Source organism: Scyliorhinus canicula, chromosome 12 (assembly GCF_902713615.1).
Source record: "Scyliorhinus canicula chromosome 12, sScyCan1.1, whole genome shotgun sequence".
Lineage (NCBI taxonomy): Eukaryota > Metazoa > Chordata > Chondrichthyes > Carcharhiniformes > Scyliorhinidae > Scyliorhinus > Scyliorhinus canicula.
Window position 1 is genome coordinate 48281119 of NC_052157.1, and position 16921 is coordinate 48298039.

Genomic DNA, 16921 nt, shown 5'->3' on the forward strand with positions numbered 1-16921 from the left:
CACACATCTTTACTGAGTAGTACTGCTTCACCCAATGCCTGTGTTTATGTATTTACATTGTGTATTTATGTATATCCTATGTTTTGTTTTCATGTATGGAACGATCTGTCTGGATTGCACACACAACAATATTTTTCATTGTACCTCGGTACACATGACAATATCAAATCCAATCCAATACAGAAAGGAAACCTCCTGCTGCTTACCACTGACCGTCTTCCCTTAACAGATGAAACAGTGCACCTCAATTTTGAACACCACTTGGAAGAAGCACTCAGAACAGCAAGGGAACACAAAGTATTCTAGGTAGAAAACTTCAATGTCCAACACCACGTTTGACACAGTAGCACCACTATCGAATCCTGAAGGACATACCTGGCAGAGCAGATCTGTGTTCGGTATGGGGGGGAAACAGCTTGATAATGTCTCCACCATTCTCTACCTGTTGCAGTTCCATCTGTGCATGAAACATTGGTCGAAGCCATTGTGAAGAACAAGTGAAATGGGATCTAGCAATTCAAAACTGGGCACCCATGAGGTTCTATCGGCCATTGGCAGCAGGGGAATTGTATTCAACCTCAATCCGCAACCTCATGTGCTGTATATCCCTTACTCAAGCATCATCATTTGCAACAATCTTCTGCAGAAGTGTCGAATGGATAATCCCAAGGTCCCCAACAACAGATTCCAGTCTTCAGCCAACTCTCGTCATTACATAATATCAAGAAATGGCTGAAAGCACTGGATATAACAAAGCCAATGGATCCTGAAAAAATCCCGACAGTAGTACTGAAGACTTGTGCGCTAGCATCTTACCGGCAATGTGGAAAATTAGCCAGCTATGCCCTGTATGCAAAAAGCGAGCCAAATCCAATTCTGGCAATTAACACCCCATCAGTAAAGTGACGGAAGGTGTTGTCAACAGTGCTGTCAAGCGGCACTTACACAGCAACAACCTGATAACTTGATGCTCAGTTTGGTTCCACCTTTCTGATAAAATACGGGTTAAAGGGATATGGGGAACAGGTAGGGAGGTGGATTTGAGACCAGGAAGAGATCAGTCATGATCTGACTGAATGATGGAGTGGGCTCGAGGGGCTGAATTGCCTATTTTTGCTCCTAATTCCTATGTTTCTGAGGCCGCTCAGCTCCAGACCTCGTTACAACCTTGGCCCAAAGTTGTACAATACTGCTGAATTCAAAGTGAGGTGACGGTCACTGCCCTTGATAGCAAGGCACAATTTGACCAAGTGCGGCATCAAGGAGCCTCAGCAAAATTAAATTCCATAGGATTTTGGAGGGAAAACGCTCCTCTCGTTGGAGTCAAATGTAGAACAAAATAAGATGGTTGTGGTTGTTGGGGGGGGCCAATCATTCCAGCTTCAGAACATAATTGAGTTGTTCCTCAGGGTGGTGTCCTGGGTCAATCGTCTTCAGCTGCTTCATCAACAACCTTCTCTCAATCTAAGGTTAGAAGTGAAGATATTTGCTGATACCATAACTGTCTGCTTTTAACCATGATGCCCATTTCTCTACATCTGTATCCTCCACCAGGATACTCTGCCAGTTCCCCACTTCTCCACTGAATAAAGGCCGAACCAGTCACCACCACCCTCCTCTGCCAGATTGAACAGGTTCTCACATTGAATAACTTCTCCTTTAGCACATCTCACTTCCTCCAAATTAAAAGATGTTGCTGTGGGAAACCACATGGGTCCAAGCTATGCCTGTTTTTTTGTGCAATATGTCGAACATTCTTTGTTCCAGTACTACTGAGGTCCTCGCCCTCACAATCGCCATTGTGCCAGGAAAATGGTCGTCAGTGCTGTTTCCTGCTCTCACCTTGAACTGGAAAATCCCATCAACTTAGCTTTCAATTTTCAACCTGTCTTCACATGGTCCATTTCTGCTTCCTATCTCCTTGTTAAGTGGTCTGTCTCAGGGTATCAACCAATATCAATTACAAGTCCAATGGCTGTCACCGCTACCTTCCCATTAGGACACTATTCCATTTCCCAATTTTCCCATTTGATGTTCCATTTCCACACTTGTCCCTTTTTCCTGAATAGATGAGTCCCCTCACCATGCTTGAAAGGGCCCCAGACTATTGTTCTTACTCCTTTTTTAATGATCAGAGAATTGTAATATGAAATGCAGAGACGTGTAATGTGGAATGCAGAAAATTGTAATGTGAAATGCTGAATGTATGCTTATAGTTAAACAACTGATTGATCACAGCATAACACTCTGTGACAAATCTCAGATTTTCACCCTGCTGTACAAATCTCCCTGGTCAGTTTTTCTACTCACTGTCACTTCAAATTTAACAGAGTAAACACATTAAAGCTGATGTTCTGTCACCTTCAACCTGAAAAATGTGAAAGATTTTTCCACCTGGAAACATGGTCACATTCTCCTCTTGCTAGCAGTACCAATACCAATTTGATTTTAAACAATGTCAGTGACCTGAATGCTTGCAGACAGTATGGCAGTTGTTAGAGTGATGTGCTGTTGTAGCCAACAGCCAGAAATTTCCTTTGACTGTCCAGCAGCACTGAGGCAGCAGGGTAGGGATATTGAATGTCACCTTGCTTGAACCTCAGAGCAGCACATGTACAATGTCAGACAGCCAGCAGGCGGGAAGGTGCCGTGCTGCTCTGGTCCTTGCGTAGAATCTTCTTTTCACTTTTTTGACCTGAAGTAACCTCTCATTGTATTTAAATCTAATGTGAAAACCTTCTCATTATTTTCAAATAAGAATAATTTCAGTATTTCATCAGGGAAATGTAGCAGTCAATTGTTGGCATAAGATTTTCCAAAGGCATTAATATGCAGGAGGTATGCACCATACACAAAACCTTTTAATGGATTAGAACGCTAAGTGCATCGCTTTATGTGTTGTTTGTGGGAAGTTCACACTAAAAGTGAAATATTTTCCACTGACTAGAATTTAACCCACATAGCCACTTCCCTGAAGCTACAGCACTATCTCTTATCTTTGAAGCCTTGAGTTTGCTACCATCACATTCAGAGATTAGATTATCCAAAGGAAGCTCTGCAGGATTGAAAAATTTCTGCCCGTTCAATTCTGGAGATGTCATCCTTGTCCAATGGCGTGATTGCAACCTGGTACCACCCGGCGGGAGCTCGGACCCGTGGCCGTCCTGGTGGGGGGCAGGGGATCAGACTCCAGAGAGGGCCTGCACGGTGGCCAGGCCCGCGAATGGGGGCTACCGATTGGCAGGCGCGCGCGAAGGGGCCTACCTCCTTCTGCGCTATGTTGGGCGGCGCCAGCACGGAAACGGTCGGCCGGCGCGCTTGCGCGGACCTGCACTGGCAGTGCAGGGCAGGGTTATCGCGCAGCACTCCGGCGCCGTGCTGGCCCCCTGCGGGCCACTACAAGAGGCCCGTTGACGCCGGCGTGAAACACTCTGGTGCTTACGCTGGCGTCAACACTTAGCCGGGATTTTGGAGAATCCCAGCCATGATATTCCAACACATGAAAGTTATTAATCCACTGCTTTGTCATTGTAAATACCTGCTGAAAACTGTCCCGCACGTGGCTTTGATCTTCGGGGTGGCAAAACTCCACAATATCCTTTCCCAGTAGCTCCTGACAAGAAAAAAAGAATCAAATGTATTTAAGTAAAGGGAACTAGATTATCATTCCTAGTGGTGAGTCAATCTTGCCGTGTACTGGGGTTAGTGTTGGAGCCCTATTCTGACTGGCTCCTTTCAAGCATGGCTGCTCAGACAGAACGGAATTAGCATATATAGTTACAGTATTAGAAATCCCATGGTATTGCTTACAATTTTATAAAAACTATTTTCCTCTTCTGTGCATTTGTCTCTTGTTAATTTTATTTTAAATGTATGTTTAATTGCATTCAGACAGTGGGCATTAACCTGGATTCACCTGTGCGCCCATGTGTCAGAACAGACTGGAGTTGGTTGCTGATTTTAGATTTAAACCCAGATAACTACTTTCCTGAAGCTACAGTAGAATCTGATATCATTGAAGCGTTGTGTTTTCCACCATCAAATGCAGAGGTTACATTATGAAAAGGAAGCTATGCAGGACTGGAAACTAAATTCTGAGGCGCATGATATTTAATGGACCAGATTTTCAATACTGAGGTGGTCGGCTTGAGTCGGGAAATTTCCTGCCGTGGTTTAAAGGGCTCTGTTAGATCCAATTTTCATACCAGGAGGTAGGGGCAGGATAGAGTTGGGCCTGCCAGCCCCAGAAGGAGATCATAGGTAGCCACAGAGGTAGGGAAATGCCAAGTTTTCAGTCCCTCGAGCCCTCACTTCTCACAACCTTACTGACCTCCCATGCCCCTCATATATACCACTCCTCGTCCATGCAAACTCATCTCTGCCACCAACACTCCCTGCGCCTTCGTACATCCCATGCCACCTACATGGTACTCTTAGAATCCCTACAGTGCAGAGGGAGGCATCGAGTCTGCACCGATCCTTTGAAGGAGGCCCATCGGATCTGCACCAACCCTTTGAAAGAGCACTCGACCCGTGTCTACTCTTCCATCCACCCCATAACCTCCCCCCCATCCAGCCCGGAACCTAACTTGCATATCCCTGGACATGAAGGTTAATTTATCATAGAATTTACAGTGCAGAAGGAGGCCATTTGGCCCATCGATTCTGCACTGGCTCTTTGAAAGAGCACCCTACCCAAGCTCACACCTCCTATCCCCATAATCCAGTAACCCCACCCAACATTAAGGGCAATTTTGGACACTAAGGGCAATTTAGCATGGCCAATCTACCTAACCTGCACATCTTTGGACTGTGGGAGGAAACCGGAGCACCCAGAGGAAACCCATGCAGACATGGTGAGAACATGCAAACTCCACATTGACAGTGACCCAAGGCCGAAATTGAACCCAGGTCCCGGGTGCTGTGAGGAAGCAGTGCTAACCACTGGATCACCACCCATCCAATATCCACCATCAGCAGACCTCAGGAATCATGTGGAGGTTAAAAAAAAAACTTCTAACAACTTAATACAACCCTCACTCAAACACATTAAAAAATTAAAACAAATATTAATGAAACCCATTAAGCCTTTAAATATCTAGTAGTTAGGCTGTTATAAATAACAAACACACATCTATTCAGGGCTGGTTTAGCTCAGTTGGCTAGACAACTGGCTCATAATGCAGAACAAGGCCAGCAGCACGGGTTCAATTTCCGTACCGACTGTCAGAATTCTGAATTCTCCCTCTGTGTACCCGAACAGGCACCGGAATGTGGCGACTAGGGGCTTTTCACAGTAACATCATTGAAGCCTACTTATGACAATAAAAGATGATTATTATTCAGTAGCCACAACAAGAACAACTAATCTTTTAATAGCTTATTTAAACTGCTAATCAAACTGTGAACTCAAAACCCCTGGAGATAATTGTAGATTTTGAAACTCAGCGAAGCATTCAAAATGAAATAACACTAGCCCTTGGGAAATGTTAACAAAGATTTCTATTGAAACTGTGGAACAGATGGTTATTTTTTTTCTAACCTATACATATGGCCTGTAAATCAAAACAGTAGAGAGAGTAGTCTCTTTAACTCTCACTTACACCTGAAGCTTTTTCTGTCCCCAAGTCTAAGGAGCAAGGGATTTGGAAAAAAATCAGATCACAGCACAGACAGACCTTATCCATCTGTCAAGATTGCTTACATCAACTCAATCAATTTGTGTTTCTCACACTGCAGGTTAAGGCCCTTGCAACCACCAAAATGTGGTCAGTTTAAACTTAGCACCTAGTTTAAATGGCCTTGCTGAGCTTGGGTTTCCTGCCTGTGCAATTCATGCCCTTCACTCTGCTGTCAAAAACTGATCTGTCGAAAATGGTGGTGGGCCCCACCTGTCATTTTTAAAGGTTAGCGGAGTCTTCGTGACTCTGAAAATCTGGTCCAAAGTGTCTATTTGTAAATAAAAGCCTGTAATTGTCTAAAACAAGCCTCAGTTCCATTATTCGCTGCCTGATTGAGTTCCAACATCTTTGACCTTGCTGTTTCAATATGTTACTGCACCTTCTTCTATTTCCCACTTTCTCTTTTTTGATGTTAACATCAAACACTAGATTCACGTTCCATTAACATTAATTAAAACAGGTTTGGTCACTGAAGACCATTGATGAGGATTGCAAAATCCTTTAAATTAAGGGAAATCCTGACTAGATTGGCTGAATTTAAACAACAGAATTTGAAACAAGCGCAGGTTTGAGCACTTTTTACACAAGGGGTGATTCTCACGTGCGGCCTGCACAAGAGGCGAGATTCCTTGGCCTCTCTGCGTGCGACATGTTTCTGAGTGGCGCGTGGCAGCCTGCCGTCGGCAGCGGGATCTTCTGGTCCACCCCATGACCCGGGAAACCTGCGGCAGGGGTGCTCCGTCAGCAGGACTGGAAGATAACCTCGGTGTGAACAGCTGGAAGATCTTGCCCATGATCAACATAAGCAAGTGCATGCGCCAAGTGCCACAACGAACAGGCAAGCAAGATGCTGGACCTGGGAGTAGCATAGCCAATCCCAGAGTCCATCACCATTCTTATTAGTTCAGCAAAACAAATCCACAAGGTTTGGTTGAGATTTTCATTAACTAAGTAGCCTAACAGGAACTGACGCCTTCTCAAGGAGTACAGCTGCACATTTATTAAAATATCTCATGCCGAAGAAATTAGTATCAGCATGCGTTAGGTTGGGCAGCTATTAAAACACATTAATTTCTCATTACAGAGCTTTTACAGTCCAGATTGATGCATCAGACAGATCCATCAGTATTTGACTTGAAAAGATCCAGTGATTTACGCAAGTTGTACTGTAATGTCATTACAAATGGTTTTTTCACAAGTTAAAATGAATGTGTAAGCCTTATATGTGCAGTGCAGGAACATTTACAGTATATTCAGAACAAAATCAGTAAGTGTAGCAAGATCATAAGGAATGGGAGCAGGAAAAGGCCATTCGCTCCTCGAGCCTGCTCTGCCTTTCAATGAGATGATGGCTAATCTGATCATGACATTAACTCCACCTTCTGTCTGCCTGACATAATTCTTGACCTTCTTGTCGATCAAAGATCTGTTTAACTCAACCTTGTATATATTCAATGACCCAGCCTCCACTGTTCTCTGTGGAGAGAATACCAAACACCAACCATTTTTTGGAACCAAGAAATTCCTCCTCTGATCCATCGTCAATGGGAGACACCTGATTTTTAAACTGTGCCACCTAGTTTGCGAATCCCCCACAAGGGGACACATTCGTCAGCATCCACCTTTGTTAGGAGAAATCTATACATATTTTGTCACTGGTTCAGTTATGAATATGACAACCTATCTTTTAAATGAAGCTGGCATCTTACAAAATAAGGGGGCAGAAAAAGGGAGTGGAACTAATTGGGCATCTCTTTCAAAAGATCCATTGAGACACAATGCATTGAACAACCTAATTCTGTGTTGAATAGTTCTGAGTTTCTGTACAAGGGGAAGAATAATTCCACTAGCTCAAAACGACTGACGGAATTGTGCTCCGCCCACTCTTAGCCCAAGGCATGGCTTTCCAGCATTATTGGTTCTCATGCCACGCCTAGGCCAGTCTGAAGCCATAATCGCGATCCGTTTTATAGAGTTGGACTGGGACGCTCACCATAATCATCTGCACCACAGGAGGGAAGCTGGTCCTAAAATTGGCACGGAAGAAATTTTAAGTTAATACAGTATTTACATATACTACAGCTGCAAGTGCCCCTCTAGACTGTGCTTCACCTTTAGGCCCTTCCTCAGCCCTATCGAAGTGGGTGTTAGGGCTCTGCAAACAAAGTGCCAGTCTGTTTTTGCTCTCTCAATTACAGCAATTGACAAAAAAATCTCTCCGACTAATCTGTGACTAATCAACACTTTTTGGTTTTGATTTGGACTTCTTGATTTCTGTAAAGTGCTGATATGATTGTCCACTTTGCGTACAGCAAAACTCGCTCTACTCAGTAGCCCCTTGGAATGTCTCATTATGTTAAAGGTGCTCAAAATACAAGTTGTTGGGTGTTGTTCAGGGCTTGCAAACATCTCAAGTACTTTTGAATAATGTAAAAAAAAATAACTGCAGAAATAGGGTTAAACTAAGTCTGTTAAGTGCTGGCTTTATTTTAGACACGTTAATTTTCCATAAATATAAGATAGTCGAGATTTTCTAACATGTGATATTAGTCACAATTATTTTTGGCTTTAACCTTGCTTAAGTCAACAGTAGTAAGCAGTTCAAAAGAACTGCTCAGGAACAGATGACTGCTCCGATATTATATACGCATATTGTGGCTTTGAAGATCAAGGGCGATCACTAAGTTATAACCGACTTAGGAAATTCTACATTTGTGAAACTTCCCTGAAGTGAAAAAAATGCAACCAGTTGTTCAGTTTTTTTGGGTTGTTTCACTAAAGTTAACCAGAGCTGGTGTTTTGTTGGCTCTTGCCTGCATTTGGCCCATTGATTTTTTTTGTACTAACTCCCTCAATTTGACACGAGTTGACTACAGCTCAAAGCAGTAAATGATTTACTGCTCTCAACAAATCCTAAAAGGCACACACCTCATTTTGTATACTTGTTGTTTATTGAAATTTCAGCATGCAGTTTCTCCATGGGCACTGACTTTCCACTGGATCTGGCTAGTGCCGGCATGAAATCTCCAAGTCGTTCTCATAATGTAGCTTAGAATTTAACTGAAATCAGGCTAAATTTCAGGTGTTACACTAACACCGAGAAAAGTCCTTCTATTGATAAGGAGAGACGAGCCTTAAACAAGACGGCAAACATATGAGCACCGGAACTAACCTGTGGTTGATAACCAATGACGGTGATGCATCTATGATCCACAAACGTAAAAAGTCCATCCGAATTGTGTCTGGACAGAAATTCTGTGGGGATTGCGAGTCCATTCATATCCATACACACTGGTGAGCTGGTTACCTTAGAAAATATATCGGAATTAAATGTGATACAGGAGGAATTCTAAATTAAAAGGCAAAATGTTTTTATTGTCTTGGCTTTCATGCAGGTACCACTGTGCATTCAGCCTACTTTAATCATATAACTCAGACATCTCCTGTTTGGTACCAAGGGAAAAGGTGTCCAAAGCACAATACAGTTACTGATAATGCAATGATTGTCATCAGCTTTCAGAAAAGGGAGTCGCAAAAACGACAGATCAAAACAAAAAAAATAATTTCACAATTTGTCCTGCTAGGTAGAGGAATTAATCTAAGTTTTTAACATTAGACTTGAGGTGGATGACCTCAAAATTACTTTTCAAATTAAATACTTTCCTCCTTTCCGTGCTGGCCAATGCAAAGGAGCAGTATTAGAAACCAATTGGTTTTCTTTGTCTAATTTGTTGCATGCTTTCCTACCCTCCCAACTAGGGGCAACTGGTTGCTTGGAGAGGAGTCCAGAAACATGAGGACGCCATTCAATCATGTTCCACAATTCAATTCCATCGTGGCTGATCTGTACCTTACCTCCATCAACGCAGCTTGGCTCTGTAACCCTTAATGCCCTCACCGGATAAAGATGAGCAGAAAGAGAGAACCAAAATAGAAACATTAGGGTAGCAGGATAAAGTACCCATGTGTTTGAAACAAATAAAACAAAAGAAAATCAACTTAATCTCTTTACTGATTAGTGGGGTGAGCAGTGCACTGTGATTTCACATCTGGGGTATGCGTTAGACTCCAGCCCACAATGTTGCAATGAACGTCTTATTATGAGACACTTTTGGCTGCATGAGTCTAATTCCTCGTGGGCAAGAAACAATCTGTCCCAGGGAGACTATCGTCTGACATCTCCAAATTCTTAAAAAACAGGCATCTAAGGACACAAGATACACTTTGATTCCCACTGTGGTTTTTCTTTGGAGGATACTGAGAAACCAAATGCCACATAGAGAATTTTACTGAAATGTTGTTTTCTGTGTTGCCTCATGGATGCTCTGGTAAACAACTGTCAAAAATAAACACAATCTAAATGCGCCTGTGTCCTGGAAAACAGAATGGCAAGCACTTCTGTGCTGTTGAAAAATTGTGCTTGTCAGATTTGGCAGAATATTAAGTGCAGGTTCGCATCCTGAGCTCCTGAAACAGTCACTTGTCCAGGAAGCCCAGACCAGGAAGCCCAGTAAGGAAAAGTTAAGGATTGGGAAAAGAGAGGTACTTTACCTTCTCACCTTTTTTGTACTGATAATTAATTGGCTGGTGTGGAGTTTCAAATCCAGCCTGGTCATCTCTTTCTGATGATTTAAGTCCTATTTGAAATTAGTGTGGGCAGTACTAGTGGGCAATAAATCATGAAACTGTCAGCACTATTTTGCAAACTCACCCAGATAAGCCACAGACGAGATGGAATTGGAAATGTCAAGATAAGCATTCCATTGTGAGGTTGTGAGAATGTGGACCTAAGCTGTGATACAAATGGTCTGCGCAGGCTTGAAATGGGCACTGGCTACAAAATGACTAGTTTCCCATACATTATTTGCCTGAACCTGCAGGTAATTAATTGGATGAATTTTAAAAAAAAACTGATTTTAGAAATATCAAATCAATAACCTTTATTTATCTCAAAAAAAGAAAGAAATTTCAAATGTAACTTGGGCACAGAAATACAGTTTACTTTCATGACAATTCTCAGACAACTGGTATCAACACAGAGCATTCTACTGTTGTAAGTTAACATAATGGAAGATAAAAGCAAATTTTGCTGGAATCTGAAACAAAAACAGAAAATACTGGACAATCTGACAGCATCTGTGGAGAGAAAAGGGAGCTAATGTTTCAAGTCTGGATGACTGTCAAACATAATGGGACAACTGGATTCAACCAATGGTATTCTTATGAACAAGAAAGTATTGCAAAAATACTGTCTTCCTACAGTTGCAAAATGCTTTAATTCTCTATGTAAGTTTGTAGTGAATGAATTGTTAGCTCACTGAATGGATTTGTATCTTTTTGGGATTTCCTTCAATCTATTTCAACCTCTACACAAGCTACTTTCTAAACCTATTTCTAAAATTGTCAAAATTAGTGAAGATTCTATTCAACATGGATGAGTGAACATAATAGCAGACACACTCCACTATGTAAAACTGCCATTTATTCGTGAAGTATATCAATATACTAATGACCCATGCAACAAGGATAGGGTGGACTATCCAGTTTCTATAAAGAAATTACAATTTCAATGACTAAGTGAACCATACAGACTAGGATGGCCTTAGGTTTTCCATGAAATACGTTGATCTTCATATCCCTTGGTGTTAAGTTAGCAGTCTGTGGAGCTTGTAATATTTAAGGTACAGTATGTTCCAAGCTTGTTACATTAGTAGCAAGGGTGGGATCCTCTGGAAGTGTTTTGATAGACATCAGATCTGTTCAAGGCTCAGTGAACAGCTCTTCTTAAAGCAGTCATTTTGAGACAGTCTGGAGTCAACAAGTGTCACAGGGACAGGGACAGTAATAGGTCCCATCAAATATGTTACAAGAAGGACGCAAAGAAATAGGCTCCAAATTGAAGAAAGAGCTGCAGTTAGCAGATGAACTCCTTTGGAGCAGTGGTGTTCTTGCGTGGCCTGGCCATAAATCTGAAATTGAGCCTGTAAAATAGTGTTTGAGTGTATCGGGAATCCACGGAGAAGGAATCTCAGCAAGCAAAACTTAAACCATGTGAGTTGGGCCATTGTTAAAGCCACCTTAGTGCGAAAAACATGAAGAGAATTCCAAGGAGTGATCTTCGAAGGTTAAGCTGAGAATCCCCCATGAGACAGAGTTTCAACGAGATTGCTTGACTTGGGAGTTTACTGACATCTGGGTAAGTTCTTGAGAAATTCCAGTCTTGGTTGCACCCGTCATTTATTTGGTAGTATTGTGTGAGAGTTTGTCTGTTAATCTGCATATAACTCATATTTTCTCTGAATGTTCAGAGTGCAATGGTTGTAAATTGTTTCATATTGCTGAACTTGTCCAGTAAAGTTTATTTTGTTTGTTCAAAACCCATGGAATGCTTTGGCTTTATTCCAAAAGTAGGCGTCGTAAATCTCAACCTATATCTACTTTAAACAAAACGTTACTGGTCCCTAACCAGAGCTCTCTCCATGTCCTGAGATACGGGCGAGGATCATAGCAGGTTCTAGTCTTGGCCTCAGTTAGGGCTAAAAGGGAGGAGCCTTAGAATTCCAGGACTATGGAAGATATGGCCGGCATTGTGGTTAGCACTGCTGCCTCACAGCTCCAGGGACCCAGGTTCAATTCCGGCCTAGGGTGACTGTCTGTGTGGAGTTTGCATTTGCTCTTCGTGTCTGCATGGGTTTTCTCTGGGTGCTCCAGTTTCCTTCCCAGTCCAAAGATGTGCAGGTTAGGTGGATTGGCCGTGCTACATTGCCCCTCAGTGTCCAAAAAGTTAGGTGGGGTTACCGGATTACGGGGATAGGGTGGAGGCATTGGCTTAAGTAGGGTGCTCTTTCCAAGGGCCGATGCAGACTCGATGGGCTGAACGGCCTCCTTTTGCACTGTAGATTCTATTATTCTATGAAATAAACCAACCAAGCTTCCTGGTGCTATCCAGTGATGCTGTTGGAAAAATATGCTCATACAGTTGTTGTTAATGCGAGGATTGGACTTGGCTATCAATACTTGCTGCCTGGACTTACATTCTAGAAACAGGAACTCAGGCAAGACTCTGGCACCTATAGGACTACTCTCCAGGAGAGAAGAGAAATAAACTCAGAAAATATTATTTAAGAAATTTAATTATTCACCAGGTCCACCTCAGGGTGCTTTATTATACCTCTGAGAGACTAGCTCTAGGAAAGCATCAGCAGAGACCCTGGCGAGAGTCTTGAGCTAGGATTGATGTGTAACATCAGAGCAGAATTGGAAGGGCAAAAGTAAATTAAAATTGGTTGGAGAAGAAAAAGATTGCTTTCATCAAAAATAGTTATTTCTTGTTCAACAAGGAATTTCATAGTCACTTCATGTACAGGACATTCAGATTGCATAGTTGTGTCTTTAGGGCCATCCAAAAGTTAATTAATACATCTGATTTTGCTTTTCCTGGATTCCTTTTCAATTTAAGTGCTATTATAGACCCACAATAAGTTAGTAAAAATCTCAACTGGCAGCTGTGTTACAGGTCAAAAAGTCTTTTAAAAAAGGAGATTAAAGGCACATGGCATGGCTGCATTTCATACCTGAAAATAATTGAGCAAACTTTGGAGCTTAGGGGTTTTATCTAAATACATCACTAGCAGCAACCTGTACCACTGGAGGTTTAATTAAAACAGAGAGTGCAAAACGTTATCAAAGCACAATGTTGTATAACATGCAGGATAACACGTACAAACTGCAGAGACTGAGAACAACAATGTCAATATAAATAAACTTAATAATGTTACATGAGATTCTTAATGGAAATTAGTTACTTGGTAGTACAGAACTTGCTGAAAAAACAGACATGCTGTCAAAGCTTTTCATCCTGTATTCATCAGGCCATGCAAAACAACCAGATTTCAAAGAAACAGGGCGCTGATTGGTTGGCAAGTGGACTATGATTGGACAGTGCTGTCATCTAGAATGCACCAAGGAATAGTTACCCCAAAGCATTTATTTAAATTCAAAAAGTACAGGTTGACTCGGATTGATCAAGGTATATATTTGGATTGTTCACATGTGTTGCCCAAGTGCAAACTTTAGTGCAGGATACAATGTTCTGAGTTTTGCACGCATCAGCTAGTTGAGTATGGTTAATATTCTGCTTATTGCAATAAGACAAGGGACTAGTTGTTGGATACAGTCCATTGTCACTGGCATCACACTGGCACTAAAATCCATATACCACATCACACATTATACCACATTACTCATTTGTGTGGTAAACAGAACGTCGTTTGGCTTGACAGCAGCATCTTTTTGATGAAGACTACCACTCGTGTGGTTACTGCATAGTAGCAGATTGAAACGGCTAGCTTTATCCACCGCTCAAATTTTGAGAACCTTACCCCAGAGTAATTTGAGGCAGACTGGCCACTTTTCACAATCAAAGGTGGGCTTTAGACCCATTCATGAGTTAGCGTGACATACAATGAGCAACAATCCAAGCAGGGGGAGTCATTATCTTGCAGGAAAGTTTTGACAAGCCCTATTTTGGCATCAAGCTTACATAGTTAGCAAATGCTCAGCCTTTACATAAGAGGTTGAGTGGAGCTGTAGGAATCCCAAAACATACAGTGACCAATAAAGATAGGTTTGCCATAAACGGAGAACTTATTCATCAGGGTATTTCTCAGCTATCACATCAAGAAAAGTGAGTTTATTGACTACTCCATTTCAAAGGTGAACTTGAGCGTGGGACGGAGCCCATAAGGTGTGTAAGGAAATTCTTAATGCAGCTGGAAATTCAAATATAGAAACTATATCGTCTATGTATCAGAAATAAGCAAGGGATAGGAGGCGAGTCGTCATTCAATTGAAAAGGGTTTCCGTGGAAACAAACAAAACTGTTAGCGAGAGGTGGACTTAGAGGGGATGCCATGCCAATTCCATCCATTTGGTATTCGGACATCTGTCCTGCTGAGTGCAAGATGAAAAGCTTCAATGGTGTATCTCTTTCTCCACCAATACTTAATACAAATTACAAAAGTATATTAAAAAAGGCCGCCATGATGTGGAGATGCCGGCGTTGGACTGGGGTGAGCACAGTAAGAAGTCTTACAACACCAGGTTAAAGTCCAACAGGTTTGTTTCAAACACGAGCTTTCGGAGCACGGCTCCTTCACCTGAAGAAGGAGCCGTGCTCCGAAAGCTCGTGTTTGAAACAAACCTGTTGGACTTTAACCTGGTGTTGTAAGACTTCTTACTATTAAAAAAGGCACCAATTAACACTGGATTATGCATGGCATGTGTTTGCCTACCACAACCATGGTCTATTGCAATTGAAAATTTAACTCAGTGCAGACCCTAATAGGTTAGGACATTAAAAGGACAATTTCATTCAAGTTTACTATGTGTATTAGAAGTGGACAACCTGCACTTTGGGGGAATGTTCCTCAGGTTCTTCCCCATCTTTAATAAGCAATCTTCCAAACTCCCATTTGCTGCAGTTTTCCGTGGTCGCATGCTATCGGGTACTAATAGCAGGAATTCTTGCAAGATAAAAATTCCTGGCCTGTGCCGCAGTATGAATTACTTTCCACTACAGCAGAAAACTTTCCACTACAGCAGAAAACGTGAAGTGGTGAGGAGCAGCACCTCATGGGGACAGGAAAATCCCAGCACAGCACTTGAAAGCGATGGGAAGGGCAAGAGGAGAGTCATGGCATTAACCAGGCAAGGGAGAAATTGTGCCATCTTGAACTGTGGGGGTGATGAGAAGGTCTTTAGGTTGAATTGAAGAGAGCTAGTGAAATGAAATAAAAATTAAAGTAATCGAAGTCCCAGAGGATCGTAGGCTGCTCTCCCCTTTGAGAGAGAGCTGACTGGTGGTGATTTAACCTGAGGGTCACCACACCTCAGGTGAGGGGTGAGGTTGAGAAGACAGGTCAACTTAGCTAACCGACCCCAGAGAGCTAGTGATGAGGGGCAGAATTGTCATAGTTGTGGGGTAAAGAACTTAGGGATTTGTAGTGACAGAAATGTTTGCAACTGAGTTGGGAAGCTGGAAAGAGTAGAGTGTTTTGAAAACTGGGTCAGGTCCCACTGAATTGGGAAGAGTGACTGTTAAATAGTTCTTGGGAAGTTAGGATCTGGTTTGTCCATTGGAAACCCAGATATCATTTTTCTTCCTTTTTTAAATAAAGTCAACTGTTGGACATACAAAAATCCCAATAGATTCAGGCAATTGAAAGCAGCCTCCACTGCACTTCCAGCATAAATACCTGCGCTAAAATCATTAAGCTTATATTCGGCAGTTTTGGAACTGCCTCTCTCTTAGTGGCCATGTTTGCTTTTACCACTTTCTTTCTTTGATGTGGGATACCTATTTATGGAGTTAGACCTTAAGGCCACAAGACATAGGAGCAGAATTAGGACCCTCGGCCCATCGTGTCTGCTCCACCATTCAAACATGGCTCATATTTTCTCTTCCCCATTCTCCTGCCTTCTCCCCATAACCCCTGATCCCCTTATTAATCAAGAACCTATCTATCTCTGTCTTAAAGACACTCAGTGCTTTGGCCTCCACAGCCTTCTACGGCAAAGTGTTCCACAGATTCACTACCCTCTGGCTGAAGAAATTCCTCCTCATCTCTGTTTTAAAGGATCGTCACTTTAGTCTGAGATTGTGTCCTCTGGTTCTAGTTTTTCTGACAAGTGTAAACATCCTCGCCACGTCCACTCTACCCTGGTATGGAGCGAAGATCATATGAGGAAAGGCTGAAGGACTTGAGGCTGTTTTCGTTAGAGAGAAGAAGGTTAAGAGGGGACTTAATTGAGGCATACAAGATGATCAGAGGATTAGATAGGGTGGACATCGAGAGCCTTTTTCCTCGGATGGTGATGTCCAGCACGAGGGTACATAGCTTTAAAGTGAGGGGTGATAGATATAGGACAGATGTCAGAGGTAGGTTCTTTACTCAGAGAGTAGTAAGGGTGTGGAATGCCCTGCCTGCAACAGTAGTGGACTCGCCAACACTAAACGCATTCAAATGGTCATTGGATAGGCATATGGACGATAAGGGAATAGTGTAGAGGGACTTTAGAAGGGATTCACAGGACGGTGCAACATTGTGGGCCGAAGGGCTTGTACTGCGCTGTAATGTTCTATGTTCTATGCCTCGCAGTATCCTGTAAGCTTCAATAAGATCCCCCCTCATCCTTCTAAACTCCAACAAGTACAGACCCAGAGTCCTCAACCGTTCCTC

At 42.4% G+C, this 16921-nt stretch overlaps 1 protein-coding gene across 3 annotated transcripts in view; it reads right to left on the minus strand.

Annotated features, from left to right (window-relative positions):
* The window catches only part of arnt2 (aryl-hydrocarbon receptor nuclear translocator 2), a 379980-nt gene that overhangs the window by 122995 nt on the left and 240064 nt on the right, over positions 1-16921 (minus strand). For all 3 annotated transcript variants that reach the window (XM_038814349.1, XM_038814347.1, XM_038814350.1), the window contains 2 exons: positions 8854-8988; positions 3539-3613 (listed from right to left, as the gene is read on the minus strand). In XM_038814349.1, the coding sequence (XP_038670277.1) occupies positions 3539-3613; positions 8854-8988 (210 nt within the window). The remainder of the gene's footprint in view (positions 1-3538; positions 3614-8853; positions 8989-16921) is intronic.